Raw genomic sequence first — 19,504 nt, forward strand, 5'->3', positions numbered from 1 at the left:
GAGAGCGGGAGCGAGGCCGCCTGACGCCTGTCGAGGCCGCGGGGCCGCCGTGATTGGTTCCGGGCGGGCGGCTGCTGGGCCGAGGCGCGGGCGGGCTGGCGGGCTCCCTGCACGTCCCATCAGAATGCTGACGGCTGGCTGCTCCCAGCGGCGGGTCCTCCTCGGCGCACTGCTCACCCTGCGGAGGTTTCTGGAAGGCACTGCAGAGAGACAGCCGGCCGGGGAGCCGGGCTGGTGTGGCTATCAGCCGTGGGCAAACGACGGCCCGCGGGCCGGATCCGGCTGTTCTATCCGGTTCTCTTGCTCTCCCCTCCGCTCCTTTCCTTTGAATTTATATTCGTTCACACAAACACTCCATCCATGCTTTGGTTCCGGCCCTCCGGTCCAGTTTAAGAACCCATGGTGGCCCTCGAGTCAAAAAGTTTGCCCACCCAGCCGAAACCGGTTTGGCTCAGTGGATAGAGCGTCGGCCTGCGGACTGAGGGTCCCGGGTTCGATTCTGGTCAAGGGCATGTACCTTGGCTGCGGGCACATCCCCAGTGGGGGGTGTGCAGGAGGCAGCTGATCGATGTTTCTCTCTCATCGATGTTTCTAGCTTTCTATCCCTCTCCCTTCCTCTCTGTAAAAATATCAATAAAATATATTTTTTAAAAAAAAGTTTGCCCACCCCTGGGCTAGGTGGACAGAGCCCCGGCCTGCGGACTGAAGGGTCCCGGGTTCGATGCCCGGGGTTCGGACTTGATGCCCAGCAGGGGGCGTGCAGGAGACAATTCTACAGGCTTGGAGGAAGGTCGTCTCAGGCAGCTGGCCGGGACCCTGGCTCGTGCGGCCGGCTGGGGGAGTGGAATCTTACAACATGCGGCTCTCCGTGTCCAGCGAGTCTCACTCGGCATCAGGGTCTCACGCTTCATCCACGTGGTAGCAGGTGCACGGGCTCCCTTCCTGTTCGTGGCTGCGTGATATTCCACCACAGGCGTCGAACGCCTTCCCACCCGCGTCCCTTCCCCTCGTGAGAACCCGCTCCAGCGACACGCGTCCGTCCCGTGGCCGGCGGGGCCCGGTCTGACATCTCTGTCGTCCCCTCGCCTGCCTCGGTGTCTCACGCTCCGGAAGTAAGCCCGCGCTCTTCATCTCGTGAAAAACGCCATCTGTACGATCACAGAAGACGCGCAACCGATTTGCATGTGGGAGGGTGAATCCAATAACAAGGCATGTTTCCCCAGAGCCTCGGGCGCCGTGCAAATTGGAAATGACAGTGATTTAAAGGCCGGACTCCCATTGATTCTTTCCAGCAAAGCACAGCGGCTCCCTGGCGTTTTCGTGGGAGGGAGGGAGGGAGGGAGGCGCAGTCGGAGCGGAGAGAAACCACTTAGTCACGCGGGGAACTCACCGGAGCGCCGGCCGGACCCCGGGCGCGTCCCGGAGGCTCTGAGAGGGTCCATGGGTGTGTTCTGGGCCCGGCTGGGGTGGCTCAGGGGTTGAGCGTTGACCTAGGAACCAGGAGGTCACAGTTCGATTCTCGGTCGGGGCACAGGCCCAGGTGGCGGGCTCCATCCCCAGTGGGGGGCGTGCAGGAGGCAGCCGGTCCATGATTCTCTTTCATCATCGATGCTTCTCTCTCTCTCTCTCTCTCTCTCCCTTCCTCTCTGAAATCAATAAAAATATGTTTTTAAAAATAAATAAATAAAGTGTGCGCTGGGCTCGGAGGAGTCAGGTGGAGGGTGTGTGTGTGTGTGTGTGTGTGTGTGTGAGAGAGAGAGAGAGGGAGAGAGTCCAGCACTGGAACGCTCATCATCATTACCCCATGCGGGAATCTGGCCTTTAATGGAGCGTTAGCTCAGTGGTCAGCAAACTCATCAGTCCACAGAGCCAAATACCAACAGGACAACGATGGACATTTCTTTGGAGAGCCACATTTTTTTTTAATATATTTTATTGATATTTTACAGAGAGGAAGGGAGAGGGATAGAGAGCTAGAAACATCGATGAGAGAGAAACATCAATCAGCTGCCTCCTGCACACCCCCCACTGGGGATGTGCCCGCAACCAAGGCACACGCCCCAGACCGGAATCGAACCCGGGACCCTTCAGTCCGCAGGCCGACGCTCTATCCACTGAGCCACACCGGTTTCGGCGAGAGCCACATTTTTTAAACGTAAACTTCTTCTAACGCCACTTCTTCAACATAGACTCGCCCAGGCCGTGGTATTTTGTGGAAGAGCCACACTCAAGGGGCCCAAGAGCCGCCGGTGGCTCGCGAGCCGCGGTTTGCCTACCACGGCGTTAGCCGAAGGCCATCCTGGGAGAGGAGCAGGCGGGCAGCCGCGGCGCTGAGCCCATCAGCGGTAACGAACCGAGAGTGGACTTGTTCTCAGCCTCTGGAACAGCCCAGGTGCGCGCTGCCCCGTCGGTAGCCCGGCCCCGGAGCCCCGCGTGCCCGGGAGGAGCCGGGCAGAGGTGACATCCCCGCCAGCCGCCGGGCCCCGGGGTCGGAGTGAAGCCGGGACTGGCCCCGTGACCGTGACCCGAGGGCTCCCTCCCCGAGCGCCCGTCACGCCAAGGGCGTTGCTGGGCCGGTGGCTTCCGCGGAGAAAACGGAGCCAACCTCTCCTCCCCGCGTCTCCTCCTTCACCATCTCCGGGAGGGACTTGGGGAGACGTCAGCCCAACGGGAAAGGGGCCCCGGGTGTCCCCAAAGCCGGGCCCCCTGTTCATCTGCGTCCGCCGGAGAGAGGAGGGTTTCAGAAGAGCAGGCGGGTCGTGCCCGCACTCCCAAGAGAGGTGTTCTCTCCCGGCCGGGGTGGCTCAGTGGGTAGAGCGCCGGCCTGCGGACGGAAGGGTCCCGGGTTCGATTCCGGTCAAGGGCACGTCGCTCGGTTGCAGGCTCCTCCCCGGCCCGGGCCCTGGTCGGGGCGTGTGCAGGAGGCAACCGATCGATGTGTCTCTCTCACATCCGTGTTTCTCTCTGTCTCTCCCTCTCTCTTCGGCGCGCTCTCAAAATCCACGGGAAAATATCCTCGGGGGAGGATTAAAAAAATAAATATTTTTAAAAATATTCCCCAGGTCCCTCCAGGCCGTCTGTAAGGGTGAGAGGCCTTCTGCTTTGCTCTGCACAGTCTTCCACGGCGTAGCGGCACCACAGCTCCCCCCGCCCCGCCCCCCAGCCCCCACCCCCGTGGGCACCCACTGCCTCCAGGTCCGAGCGCCGCTGTGAACGGGGCGCCGCTACTGCTGGGAGCGAGGAAGGTGGCCCTCGACCCACGGACAGCTCGCTGTTCAACGCTCTTGGGCGACTGACTGTCCCGGAGGCGGGGGCTGGGTGCCGCGACCACAGGGTGGGCAGGCTCCCCGCACGGTCACCGCAGCCCCCGGACCCTGGTGTGTGGTTCCCGCAGGACACGGAGCTGCTGAACACGGCCGTCCTCACGGGGCAGACGGTCGCCCTGCCGCTCAGGGCCGTGTCCGTGGAGGAGAGCGGCGCCGTGACCGACATCTCCGAGTCCGTGGAGTGCAAGGCCGCCGACGAGGCCGTCCTCAAGGTGAGGGGTTCTGTGGTGGTCGATCCGCGCCCGGGGGTGCGTTCCCGTCGCCTGCTAGAGAGCGTGGGAGGGAGGGAGGGAGGGAGGGAGGGAGGGGAGCATTGATGAGAGAGAGAGAAACATTGATGAGAGAGAGAGAGAAACATTGATGAGAGAAACATTGATGAGAGAGAGAGGGAGAAACATTAATGAGAGAGAGAAACATTGATGAGAGAGAGAGAAACATTGATGAGAGAAACATTGATGAGAGAGAGAGAGAGAGAGAGAGAGAGAAACTTAGATGAGAGAATCATTGATGTGAGAGAGACACATCCATCGGTCTCCTGCACACGCCCTGGCTGTGACCTGGGATGGAACCTGCAACCCGGGTACATGCCCTTGATGGGGAATCGAACCCGTGACCCTTCGGTGCGTGGGCCGACGCTCTGACCGCGGAGTGACACTGGCCAGGGGTCACGTGTGTGTTGAGGCGTGGAGCACGCCTCCGTTGCAGCCCCGGGCCAGTGCCCTGTGGCCGCGTGTGGCGAACGGCGGCTGTGCTGGACGGCAAAGGTCTAATCTCTGAGCTGGGCTTTGCCACCGGGGCCCCCGGACCCCCTGCCCCAGGTGATACTGTGCGGGGGCCGCCCTGTGCACTGTGGGGTGTCGGGGAGCGTTCCTGCCTTCTACCCCCCAGGGGTGGGCAAACTTTTTGACTCGAGGGCCACCATGGGTTCTTAAACTGGCCCGGAGGGCCGGAACCAAAGCATGGATGGCGTGTTTGTGTGAACGGATATACATTCAAAGGAAAGGAGCGGAGGGGAGAGCAAGAGAACCGGATAGAACAGCCGGATCCGGCCCGCGGGCCGTCGTTTGCCCACGGCTGCCGTAGATGCCTACAGCACACCCGCTGCGTCCAGACACGAACTACACGCCGGGGTGGGCAACATCGCCCCCGCGGAGCATCACTGCCCGTGGCCGGCTGGCTGGCTGGCTGGCTGTCCGACCCCCCACGTCACCGCGGGAAGCGCCCCCCCGCCCCCCCCCCCCCCAGTGTGTGCGTGTACCTGTGCCCACACTCCCGTGCGGCGGGCGGGCCGAGGGGGCCGTGTGTGGAGAGCCCCATCCCCGGCACCTTCTCTCCACCAGCCACCGCTGCGGTTGCCTTGACAACACGCCGCCCTTGGGGATGTTGGGACCGTTTCTGGCCACTTAATTCTCCATCCAGGGCCCGGCAGGTTGTTTGCAGTTGTGATGAGGAAGAAATCATCGGCCCGCAGTCTCCCGCGGTGTGTGTGTTGGGGGGGGGGGGGGTGGGGGGGGTCCCCAGCATCCCCTACAGCCTGCGCCCTGGACAAAGCTCAGGCCGGCTCCTGGCCCCTGGCTGGGCGGGGTTTGCACTTCGCACCCTGTCGCCTGGCGACACCATGCTAAACCAAAGAGGAAGGTGACAGCATGCACCCAGGAAGGCGGCCCGTGGCTCGGAGGAGGGAGCGGTGAGATGCAGAAGCGGAGGCAGCCGGGTGCGGGGGGGGCAGGGGAGGGCATCTTAGGGGCTGGATGGCTGCCAATCACTCCAGCCCCCCCCCCCCCCGCCCCCAACCCTCCAGTCTGATCTCTGAACCAGCCAGACACCAGGGCAGAGAACTCAGAAGCGTCCAGGCGTCAGGCTGGTAACAAAATGGAAGGCCACAGGGTCTTTCAACGCCGCCGGGAGCTCATTCGCTATTTTCAAAACACCGCGCAGGGCCGCCCATTTACAAGGTCCGATTCCTTCCTTCGTTCCTCGGGGCACGTTACTGTGTGCCGGTCCAGTCACTTAGGGTTACAACCCTGAACCGAACAGCCCTGGTCCTTGGTGAGGTTCAGCGACAGGGGAGAAATCGTAACCAAAACACAGGGGTCAGATGGAGAGCAGGCGAGGCGGCCGGGCGAAAGGGGGAGATAGAGCCGGGAGGGGAAAGGGGGGAGGGGGGAGGGGAGGCTGGGAGAGGCGCAGTCTTACGTGGAAATGTCAGAGAATGTCTCTCTGGGGTGGTTCCATGCGAGGAAACTCCACAGAGGCCTGAGGGTGTGAGGACGGGAGACGGGCATCGCAGGCGTAAAACGAGGCAGCCCTAGGGGTGAGAGCCCCCAGGGGTGTGGTTCTCAGAGCAGGGGACACAGCTCAGGTGCGAGGCCTGGGACTCTGCCTTTTCTGTCTCTGAACTTCATTTCCCTTCTCAGCCCCCCCCCCTCCCCTAAGGGGCAAGAAAAATCCCTGTCGCAGGAATTGGATTTCGGAACAGTTTTCTTTTCAAGATATATTTTTTTAAAAAATACATTTTATTGATATTTTACAGAGAGGAAGGGAGAGGGATAGAGAGCTAGAAACATTAATGGGAGAGAAACATCGATCAGCTGCCTCCCGCACACCCCCCACTGGGGATGTGCCCGCAACCAAGGTACGTGCCCTTGACCGGAATCGAACCCGGGACCCTTCAGTCCACAGGCTGACGCTCTATCCACTGAGCCACACCGGTTTCGGCCAAGCTATATTTTTATAGGTTTCTGAGAAGGAGGGAGAGAGAGATACATCGATGATGAGAGTCACGGATCGGTTGCCTCTTGCACGCCCCCTACTGGGGTGGGGGGATGGAGCCTGCAACCCAGGTCTGTGCCCGGATGGGGAAACCCACCGTGACCTCTTGGTTCCTAGGTCGTAGCTCAAGCCCTCGGCCGGGCTCATATTCCGATGAGGGGCTCGTTGGAGCTCCGAGCCGAGGTGTTCCGTGAGCCGTTGGGTATCTGGAGGCAGGACTCGGGGCATCGTTCCCACAAAGATGTGACTTCAAGCCACCGAACTAACAATGACAGCAATAGGTCAGGGCCCCCATGTCTGTGTCCCCGCCCCCCACAGATCCCTAGGCTGGGGTCCCACCCCCCCCCCAGGTGGTGGTGGGAGGAGGGACTGCGGGAGGCCATGAGGCCGCGAGGTGGAGCCCTCCTGAATGGGATTAGCGCCCTCCTAAAAGGGACCCGGGACCCGGGCGGTGTGGCTCTGTGGTTGAGCGATGACCTAGGAACCAGGATTCCCGGTCAGGGCACAGGCCCAGGTTGTAGGCTCGATTCCCAGTGCGGGGGTGGGGGGGGGGGGTGTGCAGGAGGCACCAGATCCATGGTTCTCTCATCATGAATGTTTCTCTCTCTCCCCATCTCCCTGCCTCTCTGAAATCAATAAAATATATTAAAAGAATAAATAAGCCCTAACCGGTTTGGCTCAGTGGATAGAGCGTCGGCCTGCGGACTGAAAGGTCCCAGGTTCGATTCCGGTCAAGGGCATGTACCTTGGTTGCGGGCACATCCCCAGTGGGAGGTGTGCAGGAGGCAGCTGATCGATGTTTCTCTCTCATAGATGTTTCTAGCTCTCTATCCCTCTCCCTTCCTCTCTGTAAAATATCAGTAAAATATATTTTTTAAAAAAACAGAATAAATAAATAAACCAGTGGATTTGGGCTCCTTGGTGCAGAGGATCCAGCTCATTGTGGGAAACCGTGGTTTCTGCCCCGGCCCCTTGGCCGGGGATGAAGTGCGTCCGAGGTTTCCCCAGGCCTGTAGGGCCCCTTCGGAATAGCAGGTACGAGCCCCCCCTCTTCCTACCCCCCGTGTTCCTCCGTAATCACTTATATATTCCGGAGCCGCCGCTTCCCTCCCGCCAGAGTCAGGAAGGTAATAAACCAGGGAGTCAGTGGCCCGTAAATTGCAACATTGATTAAAGAAATGATTACGGACATAACTCTCGCCGGCGATTCCGCGCGCAGCCAGGCCGGTCTCCACGCTAATGACGAGCCTGGGACGGCGGCCGAAATTGGTTTCCGCCCTTAATCGGTAGGTAAACACTTTAAAGCCATGCTTGACCGTGAGCAGAAGAGGGATCGGTGTGGGCCCCGCCCACCAGCTCCCGGCCACTGTCCCCCGCAGATGGGGGGTGGTGTTGCTGAGCCCAGCTCTCCCGGCTGCCCCTGCAAACACAAGTGTGAGGAGGTGAGGGTGGAAATTGGGCCCAGAGCAGCTGTCCATCGTTCCCGGGAGCCGGGGAGAGAGAGGGTGATGGGGGAGCTCATTGCTCTGCACGGGCAGGAGGGCGGACGGGAGACAGATAAGCAAGGTGGCAGTTGCCGCTCAGTGTGGGAACGCGCCCTGTGGCGGCGCCAGGAATGACTTCATTAGCTCAGAAACGTCTCCACAAAACTGCAGGACATGCATTTTCATCGCAAGAACTTGCTTTGCCTGTGTCCTCCGAGGAGGCAGTGACCCCGAGGAAGTTAGCAGACACGCAGAAGCGCTGTCCAGCAGTTTCCAAGTTAACTTCCTGTGTTTCCCCGGCTCTCGGCTCCCTCTTGCCTCAGGCTCTCACCACAGGTCCCCTCGCCCCAAGATTCTTGTTTGTTTGTCTGGAAGTGGGTGTGCCCATCCATCCATCATTCAGCCAACAGGAAGGAGACCTGTTCACCCACCGATCTAGCTGTTCATCATCCATCCATCTTCCATCCATCATCCATCCATCTTCCATCCATCTTCCATCCATCGTCCATCCATTATTCATCCATCATTCACCCACCCATCCATCCATCTATCCATCCATCCATCAATCAAACTGTCTATCATCTATCTACCCATCCATCCATCATCCATCTATCATTCATCCGTCATCCATCCATCATTCATCCGTCATCCATCCATCATTCATCCATCCATCCATCCATCATTCATCCATCCATCCATCCATCCATCCATCCATCAATCAAACTATCTATCTATCTATCCATCCATCCATCATCCATCCATCATTCATCCATCATCCATCCATCATTCACCCATCCATCCATCCATCATTCAGCCATCCATCCATCCATCAAACTGTCTATCTATCCATCCATCATCCATCCATCATCCATCCATCATCCATCTATCATCCATCCATCATTCACCCATCATCCATCCATCATCCATCCATTATTCATCCATCATCCATCCATCATCCATCCATCATTCACCCATCATCCATCCATCATCCATCCATCATCCATCCATCTCTGTCTATTTGTCCATCTATCCACCCATCTCTATCTGTCCATCCATCCATCCATCCATCCATCCCTTCCTTGAGTGTCCACTTTGCCGAGCTCCCCCTGAGCAGCTGGTGTGAGGAGCCAAGCGATCAAAGATAAGCCAGAGGTCCCTCTTGCCTCCAAGGGTTTCACAGTTTGGCCGCTGATGCGGGCACATGGGGTCGGCGTCAGTCCCATCCCATAAACTCGGCTCCGCACGACGGGTCACGGTGTTTCTCTCTAACCCAACCTACTTCCACTTTCACTTTTCAATCTTGTAAGATGGAGGAAGATAACCCCAGTCTAATTTCCGGGAGACCTAACTATCACCAAAGTTGGGGGAGGGGCTTCTCGTCATCCAGTCCTCCGTTTGCAGGTCCCCGGGGGCACCCATGGTCAATCAGAGTCCCCCTGGGGACCTCTGATGGGGTCCTACCCTGTCCGTGTTGCCCCTTCCAGCTGCTTCCTGCATCTTTCTACGGACTCTTTCTCTGTCCCCCTCACTCTGCCCCCCCCGCCCCCGGGCGCCGCCCTCCAGGGTCACCTCCCAGCAAACCCACCGCGCTGCCTCCTTGTCCCTGGGTCTGGCCTGGGAGGAACCCAATCTCAGCCTGTGTCCTTGGGGAGTAACGAGATGACCCGGAGCATGGTCTCCGGGCCCCCGAACCCCTCCACCCTCCCCTCTCTGTCTTCCCAGGTGTCCGACCGCTGCGACTACGTCTTCGTCAACGGGAAGGAGATGAAGGGCAAGGTGGACGCGGTGGTGAACTTCACCTACCAGCACCTGAGCGCCCCCCTGCACGTCACCGTGTGGGTGCCCCAGCTGCCTCTGCAGATCGAGGTCTCGGACACAGAGCTGAGCCAGATCAAGGGCTGGCGGGTCCCCATCGTGGACAGTAAGAGGTGAGCCCCGCGGGGGGGACGGGGAGCAGTGGGGGAGATACACCAGCGCGTGACCGTGGCTTTGTTTATCCATCATCACGTGAAAGCAGCCGGTGCAGGGCCCGCGCATAGTAGGTGCTGCTGATGTCCTGGCGATTACGTGTCTTCCCGCCTAACCTCAGCCCTCTGAGGAGACCAGGACCAGAGGCCCCAGCCAGCAGGAGGGCCACCTGGCGGCAGGGTCAGCGTCAGACCCGGGCCTTGGGGGGACTGGCCCCTGAGCGTGCCTCCCTGGAAGGGATGAGAGGGAAGTTACACATCTTTTAGCCCCGTGGCCCCCAGGGAACTGGAGTTTGGGGTTTATTTTCTCCTTCTTCTGTGGGTGGGAATAGCTAGGCGCTTGACAATCTCTGTGACTATTCGAATTCTTGGCTAAAATTTAATTGCATCTATTTTTATTTTTTAACTAGAGGCCCGGTGCACGAAATTCGTGCATGGGGGGAGGGGGGCTGTCCCTCAGCCCAGCCTGCACCCTCTCCAATCTGGGACCCCTCGAGGGATGTCCGACTGCCGGGATCGGGCCTAAACAGGCAGTCGGACATCCCTCTCACAATCCAGGACTGCTGGCTCCCAACTGCTCGCCTGCCTGCCTTCCTGATTGCCCCTAACCGCTTCTGCCTGCCAGCCTGATCACCCCCTAACCACTCCCCTGCCAGCCTGATTGATGTCTAACTGCTCCGCTGTCAGCCTGATTGCCCCCAACTGCCCTTCCCTGCAGGCCTGGTCACCCCTAACTGCCCTCCCCTGCAGGCTTGATCACCCCCAACTGCCCTCCCCTGCTGGCCATCTTGTGGTGGCCATCTTGTGTCCACATGGGGGCAGGATCTTTGACCACATGGGGGCATACATCTTGTGTGTTGGAGTGATGGTCAATTTGCATATCACTCTTTTATTAGCTAGGATTGATTTCAGAGAGGAAGGGAGAGGGGGAGAGAGAGACATCCGTGAGGAGAGAGAATCACGGATCGGCTGCCTCCTGCACGCTGGGAATGGAGACCTCCTGGCAGGTCCCGCGCGCCCAGGAAGAGGTGACATGTCATCTGTCTTTCTCAGTCTGGCCCCCGACTCGGTGACTATGAGCTACTTAGGGGATGGCGGGGGCTGAGGAACCGTTGGCGCTCATGCTGTTATCTACACGAATAAAAGAGAAAGATGCAAATTGACCGTACCTCCAGGACACCCACCAGCCAATCAGGAGCGGGTATGCAAATTAACCCAACAACGATGGCGGGTTCATTTGCATACTCAGGCACTGAGCGGCTGGGTGCGTTCTGCCCCGCACCAGAGGCTCCGGGCCTCTGGGCAGCGTGGGAAGGCGGAAAAGCGACTCCAGGCCGGAGCGAAGGCAGTGCCAGCAGCCAGGGGAAGGAAGGCCCATTCTTTTTTTTTTTTTTTTTTAATATATTTTATTGATTTTTTACAGAGAGGAAGGGAGAGGGATAGAGAGCTAGAAACATCGATGAGAGAGAAACATTGATCAGCTGCCTCCTGCACACCTCCCACTGGGGATGTGCCCGCAACCAAGGTACATGCCCTTGACCGGAATCGAACCCGGGACCCTTCAGTCCGCAGGCCGACGCTCTATCCACTGAGCCACACCGGTTTCGGCAGGAAGGCCCATTCTTGCACGAATCTTCGTGCATCGGGCCTCTAGGGTGTCAATAAGTGTCTTCGAGGGGGAGCTGCCTGAGGCTCTGGGCCCCGTGGCGAGGGCCCGCTGGAGGCGAAGGCACCCTGCCCGGCTGCCCTGAGGCCCCAGAGACTCGGTGAGCCCCTCCCCTGCGCCTGAGCGCCCCCTCCTGCCCGTAGGCCCGCGCGCACCAGCGAGGAGCAGGAGGAGGACGAGGAGGCGCGGCGCGGCCGGGGCTGCGCCCTGCAGTACCAGCGCGCCACGGTGCGCGTGCTCACCCGCTTCCTGTCCGAGGGCACCGGGCTCTGGGCCCAGCCCAGCCTCCTGCTCGGTCCTGACTGGCAGGTGGACATCACCCACCTGGTGGCCGACTTCATGAAGCTGGAGGCGCCGCGCGTGGCCACGCTGCTGGACGGCAGGGTCCTGGTCGGGCGGGAGGTCGGGATGACCACCATCCAGGTAGGAGGCTGCCCAGGGCACTGGGTGGGGGTGCTGGCAAGGTGGGCGGGGCCCCTGTGGCCAATTCTTGTCCCCCTGGTGGCATCCTGGGGGCACCGGACGGTGAGGCTGGGCCAGCTCGGAGGGCCGTTCTCCTTCCAAACAGAATGCAGGAGGCGTGACCCCTCGTTCCCTGCGGCAGCTTCATTCCCACCCCCTCCCAGGGCCCCCACCCCACCCTGACGCTCCTCACGTAGCACCCATGTCTCTGCACTGTGCCCCCAGTGGCCGGGGTGGGGGGATGCGCCCCTAAGTCTCTCTGTCCTTCTGCCACTTACTCACCCAACAAGATCCTTCAGCGTCCCACGGCCCTTGACCTCCAGGGGGTGTCTACAGGTTGGGGTTCCAGGACAGAGGACAAAGCCATGGGGGTCTTTGCCCTCAATTCCCACCCTACCCACTCTTCCTTTTTGATTTTTATATATATATATTTTTTTATTGATTTCAGAGAGGAAGGGAGAGGGGGAGAGAGAGAAACATCCATGATGAGAATCATCAATCAGCTGCCTCCTGCACGCCCCCTACTGGGGATGATGCCTTGACCACAAAACTAACCATGACCTCCCGGTTCACAGGTCAGTGCTCAACCACTGAGCCAAGCTGGCCGGGCCAGAATGTTTTTTTGTTTTTTTTTAATATATATTTTATTGATATTTTACAGAGAGGAAGGGAGAGGGATAGAGAGTTAGAAACATCGATGAGAGAGAAACATCGATCAGCTGCCTCCTGCACACCTCCCTACTGGGGATGTGCCCGCAACCAAGGAACATGCCCTTGACCGGAATCGAACCCGGGACCCTTCAGTCCGCAGGCCGACGCTCTATCCACTGAGCCATGCCGGCCCGGCCAGAATGGGTTTTAATACTTATTTCAATTTCCCAAAGAGAACTAAGTGTTGGCGGGGCGGGGGCGGGGGGGCGGTGACTATCTGATTCTCCCGTGTGAGCACTGAGCACGGCATCCTGGCCTTCTCCCTGTCTCTGCGCCTCCGGCGTTTGGGAGGGAGGAATAGGGCACAGGATCGGTGTGATGATGGATCTGTCTCATGTCCTGCTCCCCCCCCCCGGCTCTCCCTCCCCCCCCCCCCAGGTGCTGTCCCCTCTGTCCGACTCCATCCTGGCCGAGAAGACGGTGACCGTGCTGGAGGACAAAGTGTCGCTGACGGACCTGGCCGTCCAGCTGGTGGCCGGGCTCTCGGTCACCCTCCACCCCAGCGCGGAGAACGGCAGGGTGGTCACCGCTGTGGCCGAGGCGGACCAGCTGCTGCGGGCCCCCAAGCAGGTGGGAGTTCAGCGCCCGGGGTGGAGAGGGGCAGGCGGCTCCCCGGCCTGGTCCTGGGGGAGGGGAAGCGGGTGGGGGCCGGGGGTGGGGTCTCGGAACCCCCTTCTAGAATGCAGGCCGAGGCAATGCAGACAAAGACACCCGTCTCACCCACAGGGACTTGGGGTGACGTGGGCCACAGTGTCCCCATCTGCCTGATTTATTTATTTTACTTATTTTAAATATATTTCTATTGATGTCAGAGAGGAAGGAAGAGGGAGAGAGAGAGAGAGAGAGAGAGAGAGGGAGAAACATTGATGATGAGAGAGAATCATGGACCGGCTGCCTCTTGCACGCCCCCTGCTGGTGGGGATCGAGCCTGCAACCTGGGCATGTGCCCTGATGGGGAATCAAACCGTGACCTCCTGGCTCCTAGGTGGACCCTCAACCCCCGAGCCAGGCGGGTGGGGCCCTCTGGATTCTGTTCTAGGGTCTTTGCGGGATTATCAGAAGCGCAGATGTTTAGTAAGTAAAGGCCATCGCTGACCATCTCTTATGGGCAAGGGCCCTCATCCAAGCCCTTCAAGGTCCTTAAAGGGAGGGGCAGGAGTTTCTCCTGAGCCTGAAGCTAAAATTGCCTTAAGCTCCCCCCGCCCCCCCACCCGGCGTGGCTCAGTGGTTGAGCATCGACCTATGAACCAGGGGGTCAGGGTTCGATTCCCGGTCCACAGGCCCGAGTTACGGGCTCCATCCCCAGTGTGGGGCGTGCAGGAGGCAGCCGATCCATGATTCTCTCTCCTCATTGATGTCTCTCTCTCTCTCTCCCCCTTCCTCTCTGAAATCCATAAATATTTTTGTTTCAAAAGTTGCCTTTAGCTCAAAACAATCTGCCTACCACAAAGGCACATCTCGGGGTGACTCTTCCTGGCCCCGCACACTTGCTTTCGTGCCGTGGTCTGGAACTGGAAGGAGCGGTAAGAGGGGCGGGTGTCCTAAGTCCCCTAACGGGCTGTCATCCGCACCCCCCCCCCGCAGGAAGCCGTGGTCAGCACGTGGCTGCGGTTCAGCGACGGCTCGGTGGCGCCCCTGGACATCTACGACAGCCGGGACTTCGCCCTGAGCGCCTCCTCCCTGGACCAGGCCGTGGTGTCCGCGCCCCCGGCGCGCGCCCCGGGGTGGCCCGTTGTGGCGGCCGAAGGGGAGGGCCAGGGGCCGCTGGTCCGCGTGGACCTCAGCATCGCCGGGACCTGCCAGAAGTCCAAGCGCAGGAGCGTCCTGGCGGGGGGCGTGGGCAGCATCAGGGTCAAGTTCGGCCCGAAGGACGCGGAGTCGGGCCCCGGAGGCGGCGGCGGCGGCGCAGAGGCGGAGGAGGACGAGGAGGGCGGGATCAGGAACCACGCCAGTGACCGGCGGCCCCAGGGCGCGGAGGCGGAGCGCGCGGGCCCGGACGCGCCCTGGGAGCGAGGGGAGGGGGCGGCGCGCAGGGGCGGCCCCACGGCCAGGTCGCTGCTGGACCACAAGGCGGCCAGGAACAGCCGGCTGGACGGGGCCCGGCCGCCCGCCGAGGGGCAGGTGCAGAACATCCCGCTGGACCTGAGCAACTTCCCCGCGCAGGTGGGGGGCCCGCGCGCGGCGGCGGCCGGGGCGGGGCTGGCGGGCGGCGGCCTGGCGCCCGGGGGGGCGCGCGGCCTGAGCGACCTGGAGATCGGCATGTACGCGCTGCTGGGCGTCTTCTGCCTGGCCATCCTGGTCTTTCTGGTCAACTGCGCCACCTTCGCCCTCAAGTACCGGCGCAAGCAGCTGCCCCCCGAGGGCCCCGCCTCCTCCGGGGGGACCCACTCGCACGACTGGGTGTGGCTGGGCAACGAGGCGGAGCTGCTGGACAGCGCGGACCAGGGGTCCCCTCCGCCGCCCGAGGAGCGCACGACCATCCCGGACCGCCGGCCCGCGGGCTGCGAGGACAGCAGTCGCCACCTGCTGAACGGGGGCGGCTCCCCGAAGCAGGCGCAAGGCCAGGCGCCGCGCCCCGCTGTGGATCCGGGGGGCAGGACGGGCCGGGACCCCAGGCGGGAGCCCCCGCCCTCGCCCACCTCCAGGAGGAGGAAGGTCCAGTTCGCCACCTTCCCCGACGGCGGCGTCCCCACCGCCACCTTCCCCAGCGGCCCAGAGGACATCCCGTGGGTGTGCCAGGACCTGGGCGTGGGCGCCCCCCACGAGCTGAGAAACTACCTGGACAAGTTCAAGGACGCAGTGTAGGACCCTCTGGCCAAAGGGCCCGTGCCCGGCCCTCACCTCATTTCCGGAGGCGACCTGGGTGCTGGGGTGGCGGTGGGGAGTCGCAGGGGGGCGGCCAGGAGCGCGCAGGGCGGGGGAGGGGGGGTTGGGGGAGGCGCGGGGGTTGGCAGGGGACGCGCTATGGACTCGTTGGCCGATTGGAAGCCGGGAAGGGACTTTTGTTCTGTAACCGGGGGGTTTGTAGCCGCGGAGGGTCAGCCCCAGGCCCAGTCCGGCGTGTGTGCCCTGAGTCCCCACGGAGAAACACAGTCAAGCTACCAAAAATGATTTGTTTAAAAAAAAAAATGCAAAAAGGCAAATAAAAAGAGACGAAAAGAACCATCTGTTGATATTTCTAAGAAAGGAGCGTAATCTATACCTAGGGCCCGCGAAGAGGAGTTCCGTTTTCATTCCACGCCCCCCGCCTCCCGGGTGGGTGTGGGTGAGGCCATCCCTGTGGGGCGGCTGTACCAGGAGCCCTCCTGACCTTGAGAAATGAAAACTGTGGGTGTGCTTTTTAAAAATGTTTTCTTTTAATCCGCATACCGGTTAAAAATGCAGATACCGGTTAAAAGTGCGGATTTTGTCATCAAAGAAAACACGGTAATTTCAAGAGAAACATCCAAAGTGCTTTATTCAGAGTAACGTCCATCGCTAGCCACACATTTCCCCCATCTGTCAGGTCATTGGTGGGTACCGTCCCAATAGAACTTTCCTTGTTTCGAGGCAGACCATTCAGAGACCCCATTGTCCACTTCTGCGTCCGTGTGGAAGTGCCACTCAGAAAGGGCGTGTGCCATCGATCGGAGCAAGCGGTCATCTGAAGGAGCAATACAACAACATAGCACACATATCAAATTGCATGTACATCGACATACGTGTGACTCCATCTACTGGGAAAAAAAATCCGCATTAGTAACCGGTACACCTGCTAGGTTGCCAATCAACTGTATTTTTTTAAAATATATTTTATTGATTTTTTACAGAGAGGAAGGGAGAGGGATAGAGAGTTAGAAACATCGATGAGAGAGAAACATCGATCAGCTGCCTCCTGCACACCTCCTACTGGGGATGTGACTGCAACCAAGGTACATGCCCTTGACCGGAATCGAACCCGGGACCCTTCCGTCTGCAGGCCGACGCTCTATCCACTGAGCCACACCGGTCTCGGCTCAACTGTATTTTGTAACAGCCTCACAGCGGCGTGGACTCGATGCGGCAAAGCGGACCTGCGTGATGCGGCCTCCCTCCGCTGAGGCCACCCTCTCGGACACCTGACTGCCGGCGGGTGGTGTGCAGGGGCCCCCAGGCTGCGTCTGGGTTCCGTTTGTGTGAGTTGCTAACATCGGTAGCTGAGACGGGTCCTTGGGGAAGGAATGGCCAGCCTGCTGGGAGGAAGAGGTCCCCCAGGCCCACCTTTCGCCTCCGCTAGGCAGATCCAGAGCCATGCCACAGGGGGAGCCCCCCTACCCCCTGCCCACCATCACCGGACACAGCGACCATGAGCTCGCCCGGAATTGCCGGGAAGGCTGATAAAACACAGCTCCTGGGACCCTCAGCATAAAAGGCCGCAGTGAGAGGCCACGAGCATTTAGTTGAGATGTTTTTTGTGGTTGCTGTTAACCCTCACCCGAGGATATTGTCCCACCAAGCTTTTTAGAGAGAGTGGGAAGAGAGAGGGGGAGACAGAGAGAAACATCGATGTGAGAGAAACACATCGATGGGTTGCCTCCTGCTCGTGCCCGATCAGGGCCCCCGCGGGGGAGGGGCCTGCAACCGAGGTCCGTGCCCTTGACCGTAACCGAACCAGGGACCCTTTGTTCCGCAGGCCGACGCTCTATCCACGGAGCCACACCGGCCAGGGCTATGGAGATTTTTTATTTTTTTTTTTTTAAAGAAAAAGGAAAAAGAACAGCTGTTCGGGAAGCCCTGATTCCGGCAGAACCCCATCGTGTTTCAGTTGAGAGAGGCAGGTGATGGGTATTGAGGAGAAAGGGAGGGAAGGGTGACATCCGGGAAGGAGGCATTGCTATGGGTTCAGAAGGTAACATGGTATCGCCAACGCCAAACAGTGTTGCTAACGTGCCGTCCCGGAGCCTCCGCTGGTGGTTACAGGGTCTGCTTCCTTGTTACTTTGTTACCAAGCAGACAGCCCCTTGGGACACAATGTTGCTTTGCACCCGGCATAGAGGTTTCTGTTTGAACAGCCACAGGTGTGAGGTCCCAGACGCACCACATGGTTCCTCTGGACAGCAGCTCGGGCTGCGTTTCAGAGCGGCTCCACATACGTATATGTATTTTACAGGCCCCCAAGGGGGCTTCTGACCGGGCCCAGCGCCTGGCCGACGCTCCGACCTGCCGACCTGCCGACCTGCGGACCTGCACTCTGCACCCGCCGTGGGAACTGCCGTCTCCCCGAAGGAGGTCCTGGACCTTGAGCAGACGCCGCGTGGACCTCTGCCCTGGGGAAAGGTTTACTTTTGTTTGTGTTGTGTTTGTGCTCATGTTGCTCTCGGAGGTCTTGGGGGCGGAGGGGGCGGGGAGCGGTCGCTGGGGGTGAGCTGTGGAAAGAGAGGTTTTGCGTAGAAGGTAGGATGGTGCTGTTTTGTGTAAAGCTCGGCGTTATCGAGATGCAATGCACGTACGTGACCCTGGCCCGTGTGACATGTTCCATGCGATGGCTGTGGGTGTGTTTACAGAGTTGGGCACCCTTCGTGACAGCAACGTGAGAAGCTTGTCATCACCCCCAAAGAGACTCCGTCCGTATTAGCCTCGCCCCCCATCTCCCCCCACATCCCCAGCCCCAGGCAACCGCCATTCCGCTCTCTGTGTCTGCGGCTTGGCCTGGAGGGGCCGAGACTCCCCTGAAAACCCCCCCACCTTAGAGTATCATCCCCACCACCTCGCCCAGGACCCGTTCTTCTTGTGAGAAGCTGACGGGGTTCGTGTGTGGCGACTGTGTTCTTGGTCAGGGCGCCAGGAGGTCCCCGTCCTCCCACGGGGATAGTGAGAGAAGCCAGCCTTCCCACCCTTTTGTGTGACCCCATGTCCGTCCCTCCATCTCGCTCCCTACCCGGCGAGGGCTCGCAGCGAACCCGTATATTTCTTTACAAGGGGAATCTCCACATAAGGGGGAAGGCGGGAGGGCCGGATCTGATGCTGAGTATTTCATTTCTTTATATATATATATATGTATGTATATATGTATGTATATATATATGTATGTATATATATATGTATGTATATATGTATGTATGTGTATATATATATATATATATATATATATATATATATTATTGATTTCAGAGAGGAAGGGAGAAGGAGAGAGAGATAAAAACATCAGTGATGAGAGAGAATCATGGATCGGCTGCCTCCTGCACGCCCCCCCCACCCCCACTAGGGATGGAGCCCACAACCCGGGCCTGTGCCCTTGACCGGAATCGAACCCAGGACCCTTCCGTCCACAGTCCGACGCTCTGTCCACTGAGCCACACCGGCCAGGAGGTTTCATTTCTGCCCTGAGTTAAACCGAAACCGCCCGCTGCTGGCCTAGGGCAGGGACATCAGGGGTCCCCTCTGACCCGCTGACCCGCGTCGGTTCTGAGACCTGAACCCTGAGGACTCTGTTGCCGGCGACGGCGCCCTTCCGTTATTCACCCCAACGACGCCAGCCCCGTATTACCGACGAGGCAACGGGCTCAGAGCATCCTTCTCAAGGTCACGGCTGGGAGGTCACAGGGTCAGGACTCAGGCCCACACGCCTGCGTCTCCGAAGACCGTGGTCTCGGTTATGACGCGGATACAGGCTTCTCATCGGCTTTCCTGTGTTTAAAAAAAAAAAAAAATGTTGCCAAAACCGGTGTGGCTCAGTGGATAGAGCGTCGGCCTGCGGACTGAAGGGTCCCGGGTTCGATTCCGGTCAAGGGCATGTACCTTGGTTGCGGGCACATCCCCAGTGGGAGGTGTGCAGGAGGCAGCGGATGGATGTTTCTCTCTCATCGATGTTTCTAGTTCTCTATCCCACTCCCTTCCTCTCTGTAAAAATTCAGTAAAATATATTTTTTTAAAAAAATGCGATGAGACAGACACACACAGAAAGCAATTGGAGTTATTGCACCAAAGCTGGAAAACACAGACCGGGCAGAAGACATAAAGCAGGGCTTCTGCGGGGAAGGAAGCCCCCCGGGACCCTCTTCCCGGAAATGAAAGCGAGGAGCCGCCGTCCAGGCCCCGCCGCTGGCCGTTTTTAATGGAGCGTGTGATGTTTCCACGGCTGCATCCTCCTTGGAAAGG

General features: G+C 59.6%; 1 protein-coding gene across 2 annotated transcripts in view; it reads left to right on the forward strand.

Moving 5' to 3' along the window:
* TMEM132C (transmembrane protein 132C) overlaps nucleotides 1-15,283 on the forward strand; it is a 96,678-nt gene extending 81,395 nt beyond the window's left edge. The window contains exons 5-9 of one of the 2 annotated variants that reach the window (XM_080649980.1): nucleotides 3,395-3,538; nucleotides 9,305-9,510; nucleotides 11,359-11,638; nucleotides 12,767-12,958; nucleotides 13,973-15,283. In XM_080649980.1, coding sequence (XP_080506106.1) covers nucleotides 3,395-3,538; nucleotides 9,305-9,510; nucleotides 11,359-11,638; nucleotides 12,767-12,958; nucleotides 13,973-15,193 — 2,043 coding nt within the window. In that variant the 3' untranslated portion in view covers nucleotides 15,194-15,283. The remainder of the gene's footprint in view (nucleotides 1-3,394; nucleotides 3,539-9,304; nucleotides 9,511-11,358; nucleotides 11,639-12,766; nucleotides 12,959-13,972) is intronic. The other variant, XM_080649981.1, reaches the window with a different exon arrangement.
* Nucleotides 15,284-19,504: the final 4,221 nt, after the last annotated feature.

This window comes from Plecotus auritus (assembly GCF_963455305.1).
Source record: "Plecotus auritus genome assembly, chromosome: 13".
Classification (NCBI taxonomy): Eukaryota; Metazoa; Chordata; class Mammalia; order Chiroptera; family Vespertilionidae; genus Plecotus; species Plecotus auritus.